At 38.2% G+C, this 11,067-nt stretch overlaps 1 protein-coding gene across 1 annotated transcript in view; it reads left to right on the top strand.

Annotated features, from left to right (window-relative positions):
* Window positions 1–5,368: 5,368 nt before the first annotated feature.
* The window catches only part of LOC150080953 (glutamate receptor ionotropic, kainate 2-like), a 225,376-nt gene continuing 219,677 nt past the window's right edge, over window positions 5,369–11,067 (top strand). Inside the window, exon 1 of the mRNA XM_090381164.1 lies at window positions 5,369–5,494. Coding sequence (XP_090237290.1) covers window positions 5,392–5,494 — 103 coding nt within the window. The 5' untranslated portion in view covers window positions 5,369–5,391. The remainder of the gene's footprint in view (window positions 5,495–11,067) is intronic.

Genomic DNA, 11,067 nt, shown 5'->3' with positions numbered 1-11,067 from the left:
TCTTTTCCTGCCTGATTTCATTCAGGTTATTGATGGAGGATAGTTGCTGGTATGCCCCTGGATAGACAGTAGTGGAAGCCCCTTCTGATAACCTCCAATTCGAGCGGAAGTACGTCCGCAAGAACCTGAAGGGATGGGTTGCTAACTGGGCAGCATGCCCTTGTAATAGTAAGAAGGATGGTTCCCAGTTCACGTTTGTTGTCGTAAAGAGTTGCCCTGCGAAACCAGACCCCAATCCATACGTTATGAAAGGAAGGAAGATTGATTTGTACAGAACCTTAAGGGTGCGTCGATTCAATCCCCAATCACGACGACTCACCCCGTGCAATGAGAGCAATGTAGTTTCTTCATTTCGCGTGGAGGTGTGCAAGACGCGGAGAGAAAGTGAGCTTAGGGACAAGTACTATTCCCAGTAGTTTTAACGTGGAAACTAGCTTGATGGTTTGGCCTTGAAGTTTGATCGTCGGGTTTCTAGAAGGCTGCAGTGATCTCTTTAGGAGAATGGATTGTGTCTTTTGGGGTGAGAATCTTTACTTGTGCAGGGCTGCCCATTTCTGAAGAATTTGAAGTGTCTGGTTTCCTCTGGCTTCCAGAGAAGCGCTGCTGTCAGCCTCAATGGAGATGGTGACATCATCAGCAAAGGCTTCTATGGCTACAAGACATAGATCCAGTTCAAGGAGATCATCCAGGACAATGTCCCACAGAAAAGGACCAAGGACTAAACCCTGGGGGCAACCTCTGTAGATAGACCTGGTGATTCTTCGGTAAGTTGAGGAAATTGTAATTTTCCTATTTGATAAGTAGTTTTGGATGCATTTGTATAAATTTAATGGAATATTTGCTTGCCTAAGTCTGCAAAGAATACTTGCCCACCAGAGCCTTTCAAGGCTCCAGCGAAATGTATTGCTGTTCGTATGTGGTATTTGAAGGTAGAAGTTAAGACTGTAGAGGTGCATCTTCTGTGCAACGCCCCGGTCGAAATCCAAACTGGAAATTGGACTGGAGCCCGGCTTTGGTGTAATGGTCTTGGAGCTGTACTAGGAGTAGGTGTTCAAACAGTTTACAGACCATGGATAAAAGAACAATGGGTAAATATGACTCTGGTTGTTGGAGCGGTTTAGATGGAATTTTTATGATCAGCTTTACATTGGCGTTTTTCCATCCTTCCATTATATCAGACAGGCCTGATAGGTGAGTAAAAAAATCTTCTGACGATATATTGTTCATTTCACTACTATTATTGGAAGAGAGAAAATTTTGCGTTTATCAGAATACTTTTGCGGTAGTTTAGTTCTTTTAGAGCAGCCATGGGGAAAGGATGTCACTGTTGTTCCTGACAAGAAAGTCGCTATCAGTTCCAATAGTCGTCCTCGGGGCGTTGAGACACGGACAGGTGGTCTTCCCTCGGTAGAGACGATGTAAGATCGCTTTAGGCTAGGACACAAGGGAGAACACCCCTCCTCAGTCAAATAAGTGTAGTTTAACTGTGGCAGCAGAAAAGTTTGATGGCTGCACTCTCCAATTCTAGAACAATGGCGCCGTGGTGAGCTGACCCATTGTTACTAGCGTTGGATAAATAACGAGCTAAAATACACGAAAATACCCAAGTAAATGAAAAACAAATCTCACCATTTGGAAGAGCTCCCTTAAAATCTTTGGAATGGCAAAAATCCATCTTTACCACTAGTTAATCAGATCAAAATTCGCGGAGCAGGAAACAACACGTCAGTGATATGCCCATTGTTGTTTTCTATATTTATTGGCCTTCGTGGATGTAATAAGGTTCTTTCCGCACCGCGAAGAAAAGACTTGAGTCCGAGTTCCGCCAATGAGAGGAGGAACGTTTATGGATTTTTTTCACAACGTGGGTGAGTTACTAGGTCTCAGGGAGGGTTTTTTTTTTATGAAAACCCTAAACACGTGAGGTATTAGAACCCATAGTACTTAGTACCGTGCATGGGTTAAATTATATTACAAGGGTAACATTATATTACAATTCTTCTGATCATGTGCACCTGTTTATGTTGACCGCCTGCCTGGACTACCAATCATCTTTCAACAAGACAAACTTCATGTTGCAGAGTTTCAACAGTGTTTGGCTGGATTTACAAGCATCAAACAAAACTTCCACACTGCTCTGATTGAAAGTTTCGTTCAGATTTGACATCATACACATTAGCATCACATGATACTTATGTGGATGCAAGTATAACGCGTTGTAAGAGTGATTGTGTCCCAGTTTCGAGATGTAAGAATGTGGTGTCCCTAATCGAACAAACAGGATATTCGCAAATGGTTAAAGATTCCGCCTGTGTATAGGCACCGTCTGATGGGGATTCACTGTCGAGGCACTCCCAGAGCTATAGAGAGAGGTTCGGCTACTTCTGGCTTCCGAGGCCTCTAACCTTAATGAAAAATTGAAGAAATATGAAAACAAAACAGGGTACAAATAAAGTGAAACATAATTTCAATCTATTTTTTATTTAAAAAACGTTTTTCTAGCTTTATTCAGTGCAAATGCACTGATTGTTGAGAAAAAAAATTTATTTGAAAAACTATTCAAGGCGTTGAGACAAAGTCTAAATGGCCCTAACCACCACCACCACCACCACAACCATGGACTTTGTACTGCAGTCTTAGTAAATGTTGCAAGAAAGCAAACTTATATAGCATTATCCCTCCTCCCCACTCCAAAAAAAAAAAGACTTCCACGTCATTTGTTCTTCCTCTCCAACAGTTTGTCTAGCTCCTCCTTCAATTAAGTCAAACTGCCGAGAAATTCTGTTCCTTTCATGCAATGAGCTGGTTTCACAAAAAAATCTTTATGTAGTGAACTATAGGTGGAAACATGGGCCAAGTAGACACATTGTGAAAATCTCTATAGTTTGTAGTTTGCTGAACATATTTGTAATACCTTTCGATTACCGTATTTGACGGCATATAAGACGCGCTTTTTTTTCCCGAAAAAATGCCTTGAAAAATCATCCTGCGACCTGTATGTGGAAGTGAGTCAGCCCTCATCGGCGTCGGGCCGAGCGACAGTTTGTATTTCACCGTTCGGTCAATAATTTAATTTCTGAAGGATAACGGGACACCTGTTACACCCTAGGGTACTTTTGGACTTCAAGAGTTGTTTGGAATCAGTTCCATGAAGCGTCGAAAGCCAGGGAACACAGGAAAAGCCTTAGAAGGCGAAGAAAATTTCAAGATTCTTCTCCAGGTTTCTCAATAGTTCGCCGATCCTTTAAAAGTTGGCACGATCGGCGGGCCAGTTAGTTCTGTGCGAGCTTTCGTGATGTTGAGAGTGTCTCCGGTAGTGTACTTTAATTGTGTGTGAAGTGACCACAATCACGACAATGAATTGTAATCGTTGTGGGTGACTGAAATAAAATAAAGAACAGTGTTAATTGTATACCGGTTGTTTTTAATCTGAACCTCGTTTCGTAACAATATTGTTTACTCTTGGCGTTTGACATTATATTAATGTATTTTGCCCTCAGAGAAAATAGGTTGAGTTACACTATCGGATATAAACCAAACGTAACATGGTAACAGAGCTGCGGAAAGGTTTTTTGGGTCACCACCTACGGAAAGAAGCTTGAAGTTCTTTTTCCCATAGGATCATTTTTTCCATCGTAAATGTTTTTTACCATTCCCTCACTGTCTTTTTGTTCATTTTTAATTCTACTGGTATGTTTTCTTCATATAAGATATTTTCTAATATTGCTAAGATTCTTTTATTTCTCTTTTAAATTGCTGTATTGGTAAATGAATAATAATGATTAAATAATATATTATTATATAGTACACTGTATTGGTATTTTTATTGCTGTTCTGATCACATGTTTAGGATAAGCTTTTTTACACTATACACATTAAAATAAATATTAAATGTCTAAATACAGTAAAACTTTTTTCCTTTCTAAAATGGGGATGCGTCCTATATGCCCATGCGTCTTATATGGCGTCAAATACGGTAAGTATACAACTCGTTATTTGTTTATCTCATTAAACTATACATTTGTAATAATATTATAAATTTATTTCTGATTGTTCTGTAATAATTAATAAAAGAAAACAAAATGTATTATAAGATTTATTTGAATAAATCTTATAATGTTTTATATTATTTTATATGTTTTAATAATATTAATTTATGTCAATAAAGCCGACAACCTTTTCAACTTTAAACTACTTTAAAAATAAACACGGTCTCGAAATCTAACAATTACAATTTTTTATGATAAGAAATCCAGGATTTTAGGCGCATCAGCAGCTTAGGCCATATTGCGTATATATGTTTGTAAATTATTTCTATTCGGATTTACTGTTTGCCGGACGAAAAACCCGAGTTTCTTTGGAGAAAAACCTACCCTCGCCTGAAATCAACTAACTCAGACACGTTGCGAAAAGGGCCCATAAAAATTCCTTGCATCATTGAGGGGGATTCGAACTCAGGTTTTTTCCCAACGTAGGATAGGACGGTGATTATACCAACTGTGCCACCCTCGTGGGTGGCACAGTTGGTATAATCTATAAGTGACTATTCCAAATTTGAAGTAAAGTGAAGAAGTAAAGCAGCCAGTTAATGAGAATTAGATTCTTTCAAGAAATTACCATATTATATTTTTGCTCGACTAAAATACCATATGATATGATCACGATCGATCATTTGCCTGTTTCTTCAATAAGGTATCTGAACCGCAATGAGTTATATTTATTTTCTAATATTTGTAAAATAATAAGAGGAGTTTACCTCAATATAGTAGTAGAACACTTCCGTATGATACTCTCCAGAAATTAAAAACGAAAAAATCGATAAACTGACATTAGAGTAAAAAAATAATTAAAAACCAATTAAACACAATTAAAATAAATTTAACACAATTAAATCAATTTAACACAATTAAAATCAATTTAACGCAATTAAAAATATTAAAAAGAATCTAACGAAAATATTCAAAACGATTTTCCTTCCTAGCTTAAGGAAGAAAAATCGTTTTGAATATTTTCGTTAGATTCTTTTTAATATTTTTAATTGTGTTAAATTTATTTTTAATCCACATTTCACATTTACTTTTATTTTAATTTTATTTCACATTTACCTCTATATGCGCGTTTCAACACGTGATTCGAATTAAAGTTCATTTTAAATATTTCAACTATCTTCTAGCTGTTTGGATATTAGCACGCGTATTGGAATATGTACGATATAAATGTAATGAGTTCTACTTGTGGTAAACGAAGGGATGAGTAATGATTTGTGCAAGCTCCCCAAACCCTGTCTAATTTTGGAAATGTGACGTATTCTTCTCCTCTCGCATCCGTTGTTCAAACTATCTATTTCTAGAACGATGTCTCCAACTGTTGAAGCGCCGTAATATTCGTCTGATGCTCAGTGTAATGGGGGAAAATTCCACTTGGGTTTTTGTAATTTTATTCACCTGCGGTTTAATTATATCTAGCCGTGGACTGCCAAATATCATTCGATTGGGTAAGTCGTTCATCAAAAAAGTATATTTTAGTTGATTTATTCCAAACAGATTTTTTAAATATTATGCATAACTAAAAACAGGCAAAATACACGAAAATGTGCACCAAAATGCTATTATATGCAATAACATTTTTTTACTTTTATTACCAAATTATCATAATTAATTACGATCAGTATTTTACTTGAACTTTAATTGAACTTTGTGTTCGGTACTGAAAAGTTTCTGAACTGTTCAGTGAAAAGTTTCAAAGTAAGGTCATTTCACCACTCGCACATGGAATAACATTTGTTACAGTAAACAATAAATTTTTTAATGTGGTCCATTGTAAATCTTTGGCGTTTATTGCCCAAGGTTATTTTAAAAGCAGAGAAGTAACTTTCCACATCGACGGAAGTGACTGAGCTAAATTTAAAAATGTGAGCCTTCGAAGCCTCTACTTGAAATGGATGTTCCTGTTCATTTTCATTAACAAAGTAATCTGGTTTTCTTATATGTAAAATGCGGAATTCTTTAAAACATCATCGAATTTATTTTTTATTCTCTCCTCTATATTATTATTATTATTAGCCATATGGTGCAAGGATGCCTGAGGCTTATGCTGCACCAGGCAAAAAAAAAATTCAGAATTACCCTGAGAGAGAGAGAGAGAGAGAGAGAGAGAGAGAGAGAGAGAGAGAGAGAGAGAGAGAGAGAGAGAGAGAGAGATGGGAATCACCAAGAAAGAGAAGAATGATGATATCCAGCTCAGGATGCATCCAGCCCTGGGTGTACCAACCTCATACTCACCAAATGTGAGCCCCTGGGGATCTCAAAGGATGGCCGAAATTTCTAACTGAACTTTCTCTACCTTTTCTTTACCACTGCTCAAAGGATGTCCATTGCTTCTAGTTCGGTTACAGAATTTAGTAATCAAGGAAAATGAGTCTCGAGTCTCGACACGAATAGCAACTATTTTTTAAGCGAATAATTGGAAAGGCAATGTCAGTTGCTGCAGAATCCTCGGTGTCCAACGCGTCAAATACTGTATATATATAATCAAAATTGTTGTCATAAAACAATGGTGCCTATAAACATTTTTCCTACCTTGTCAATATAGACTGTTGTGAAAGAGGCGAGCTTCTATGTGGGGGCTTTTATGATTTTTTTTCCTAACACAAGAAATAACTTATTAACTTTGCCAAAATTTCTCCCAATTGTTTCTGCAATTTTACATTAGCCATGGTATAATAAAAAAATAATGTGGATTAGATTTTAATTAAATAGAGCAATGTAACGAACAAAAATGCAGACTTTTCGCCATGGGACAAATCTGGGTCTGACCATTAACCGCAAAGAATCATTTACAAATATTGCAATAATGCACGTTTTCAAAAACTTTACAAGCAAATAAATGCGAAGAATATAACGGCAAAATTCCAAACATCTTCCATTTCATCGGGTAGCATCAGCATGCACTTTACTCAAATATCTTGACGAATTTAGCGAAATAATATCATCATAAATTGCATTAAGGTCATTTTTTAACAAGCTAGATTTCGCCTCGAATATTTCGATCAATACCAGTGTTTCTCAACCGTCAGTCCGTTGACCTATTACTTGCCACTCCGGTCCACGAAATCCTGTGGAAAGTGTAAGAAAAGCTCAACAACTGTGAAGCAGAACGCAAAAAAACCTTTACCAAAACGCCTGGGACTGACTAACTCGCCACAGACTCCGTGGCTGAGTTAGTTGGTCTCAGGCGTAGATAGCAAGGTTTTTCTCCCCAGAACTGGGGTTTTTTTCGTCCAGCAAAACAGGCAAATCAACCATAGAACATACGCAATGTATAGACACAAATACGGGTTAATGTATTTAATTACGGGCAACCCTAAAATAATATATATATATTTTTTTAACTCGTCACAGAGTGAAAAAAGCCCTTTAAAGTTCCTCGCGTCGTCGACGCGAACCCGGGCCTTTTTCACCCGGTGTGGGGAGGAAGGTGATGACAACACTATGCTACCCGCGAGCCTAGAAATTCTTAAGACAAGGTGTCAAGATCAAGGTGTGTTTGTTTTAATTGCGGTCTCCAGGGTTTCCCCTATTTACCGCTGTAGCATCTGTAAAGGTAAAAAGCCAAGGCAGGCAAGTGTGTGTATGTAGGTGTGTATGTGTGATGTTATGTTCAGTGCCGGAACCTGGCGATTTCGCAGCCAGGGGACAGAGGACACCTGGTCCCCTGACTCCCAACCTTGTCCATGAGGAGGCGCGCCAGGAACAACTTTATTACCAGAGACACTTACTGGAGCTATCAGGCAAGCCTGGGAACCCCAAGGTGTTTGGGGAAAGGAAGTGGAGATAACAATGAGAAGTGTGGGGAATGGAAGGAAAGGGAAAGGAAAGTTGGATAGAAGATAAGGGGAAGAAGAATAGACATCCCCTGAAATAGAAGAGAAAAGTTTACAATAGTAAAAAGAAAAATAGTAAAAAAGCGAACTATATTCTATTACATTTAAACTCTAATCTTAAAGATTTTGGTTTTTTTAGGAGCATTAGCAACTAAGGCCATATTGCCCCGGGAATATGCGGTGGTCATTCCCTGACCTTTCCGCATCCTTCGTATTTGGTGGTGACGGGCTCGAACCCGGGTCTAATCAAGAAGCGTGTGCTACTCCTTCCCACCTGGCTATGGAGGCGCCATCTTAAAGATACTTAGACATATTCGAACAGAGCTGAAAAAGCTAGCAACCAAACAGTATTAGGGAAAGTTATATACAAGTATACAGTCTATAGACAGGATGTAACATTAACAGCCATATATATCTCCAAAAGAAAAATATTCACAAGAAATGTCAACAGCAAGAAAACATTAGTGTTTTCAACACTATCTTCTGGGACGAAGTTTCCTGAAAGTCAATACCTTTTGTTCTTGTATATAGTCATTAAAATTCGATACATATAATGTATATCATTAACAGCACTTATTTTCCTGCAAGACATAGCCATTAACCTCTCATAAACACAAGATTTAATTTTCAACAACAGTTCTTACGAACTACTTACAATAAAAGACTCAGTGAAACTCAGAGCCAAGAAAACCTTATAAACTCTTTGGTTTAACACCTCATTAAGGATTAACGTTTACAATGCATTTTCGTCTCCTAAACACACTATCAGCAAAATCTGAGAAATACAAGAAATTCTCCCTTGTTTCCACCAACTGTGGAAAATCAGCAGGACTATATACATTTGTCAAAATCTGAAGCTGATTTCTAACATCTAAATAGTGGTTACATTCTAGGATTAAATGATCGACCGCCTCAACAGCTCAACAAGGACAGAGAGAGAGAGAGGCGATGCGGACAGTCCAAGTGCATTTAATTTGGAATTTACTCTCATAACCTGTAATCGTAAATGTGACATTTAAGCCGGGACAAAACCATTTTAACTGCTTAGTGTATTCAAAGACATTAGGAATAAAACTATATATAACCCTGCGCAAAAGAGCAGCATTCCATTCCAATTGCCATTGCATTCAGCATTACAGCTCTGGATGCCAGTTTCTCATAAAATCACATCTTAATCTAGCAACATCCTCCTTTTCAGATAAATCCATGTTCAATGTATAGTTACCAATATTAGCTGGGAGATCCTTCTTCGGTGATATAATAGATACTGCAGTATTATTTCATAGTAAATAGGAATTCGACCATTCAGAACCTGCAGAGCAACAGTAGAAACAGTTCTACGCGCTCTGGAGGTGACAAGAAGGAAAAAACGCTGAGATTGGATAACATATTTTTTCACCATGCTATTAACCATGCTAAAGCCCCATGCACATGCCGCATAGCATATGATAGGTAAAAATAAACATTTATAGTATAGCTTTAATGCACTTCTTTTTTTTTTTTTTTTTATGTGAACCCCAAACACGAGAGGTATTAGAACCTATAGTACTTAGTACCGTGCTTGGGTTGGAGGTTGAGAAGACGAAAGAAGATATTTGTTGACATTGGACTTGAACTTCTGTAGATTGTAATTTTCAGGAAATACGTAGAAGGAAGGTTGTTCCAGAAAACGGCAGTTGAATGGACAAACGAGAAAGATGAAAAGTTGGTTCTGTGGGTTTGAAGTTGGACAGTAAATGGATGTTGGCTGGTGGCGGTACGTGTTCGGACTGTTTTGAAAGATAGAGCGGGAATTATAGAAGCCAATTCAGAAGAACAGTGCCCATGGAACTATCTGTAGAAGAGGCATGCAGCAGAAACAGTACGTCTATGAGTGAGTGGAGAGACTCTGTTAGAGATGAATCATTAATTAACCTAACTGCCCTCTTCTGAATGGAATCAAGAAGCCTGAGAGAGGTTTTAGGGGCACCACCCCAGATGTGGGAACAATATTCCATGGCAGGGCGGATTTACGATTTATACAGAGTGAGCAGCTGTTTGGAAGAAAAGTAACGCCGAGAGCGAAAGACAAAACCAAGTTTTTTAGATGCAGAGGAACCAATATTTGTAATGTGCTTGTGCTAAGAGAGATTAGAAGTCAGGGTAATCCCCAAAAGAGATATATCAACTTTCCTAGAAATCTGAGTGTCGCCAAAGATAAGCATAGGAGCAGAAGAATCCTTTTTGCGAAATATAAGACAAGATTGAGTTTTAGAAGGGTTGAAATCAACTAAGTTGTCTTTGCCCCACTGGAGAATTACCCGAAGATCGGCATTTAACGAATTGGTAGTAGATTTTCGAGACGTTAAAGCTGATTGAGCAGGGCAAGGTTTCTCAAAATGGAAAGTGGAATGCAATGTGCTATCATCGGCAAAACTATGGATAGGATTTCCAGTCAATGGAAGAAGGTCATTAATATACAAGAGGAAAAGAGTGGAGTAAAGAACTGAACCTTGGGGGACACCGGCATTAGTGGAGATGTTAGAAGACAGAGAGCCATCTACCATCACCCTAAGTGAGCGATCAGAGAGAAAACTGGATAACCAATTACTAAAAACAGTTTGCAAACCATAAGATGGAAGCTTGTTTAGAAGACCTTTATGCCAAACACGATCGAAAGCCTTTGAGATGTCAAGAGCAACTACTTGTGTTTCACCGAACCTTTCCATTGAATTAGTCCATAAATGGGTAACATAAGCCAGAATATCACCAGTGGATCGACACCGACGGAATCCATACTGGCGATAGTTGATCAGACGGAAGGTTTCTAGGTAGTTTAAGAGTTGGCAGTTAATTGATTTCTCCATTACTATAGAAAGAGTAGAAGTAATTGCAATGGGACGATTATTTGGATGGGAGGGATTTGTCACCCTTTTTAGGAACTGGCTGGATATGAGCAAATTACCAAGCAGAAGAAAAACACCTTTGGAATAAGAAAGTGAAAAAAGGCAGCAAAGAATCGGAGTAAGTTCAGGAGCACAGGTTTTGAGAACAAGTGGAGAAATACCTTCGGGACCTGGAGCTTTCTTAGCATCAAGATTCATCAAAATCCTTCTGATATCCTTTTGACGGAAGACCACAGGAGGCATTGAATGGAGCGTGTTGGGAATGGTGGGAGGTGTTTTACCAAGATCATTAATATATGA

This window comes from Mastigoproctus giganteus, chromosome 9 (assembly GCF_048544385.1).
Source record: "Mastigoproctus giganteus isolate SK-2022 chromosome 9, ASM4854438v1, whole genome shotgun sequence".
Taxonomy (NCBI): domain Eukaryota; kingdom Metazoa; phylum Arthropoda; class Arachnida; order Uropygi; family Thelyphonidae; genus Mastigoproctus; species Mastigoproctus giganteus.
The sequence above is the reverse complement of the archived record's forward strand: the minus strand, read 5'-3'. Positions and strand labels throughout refer to the sequence as shown.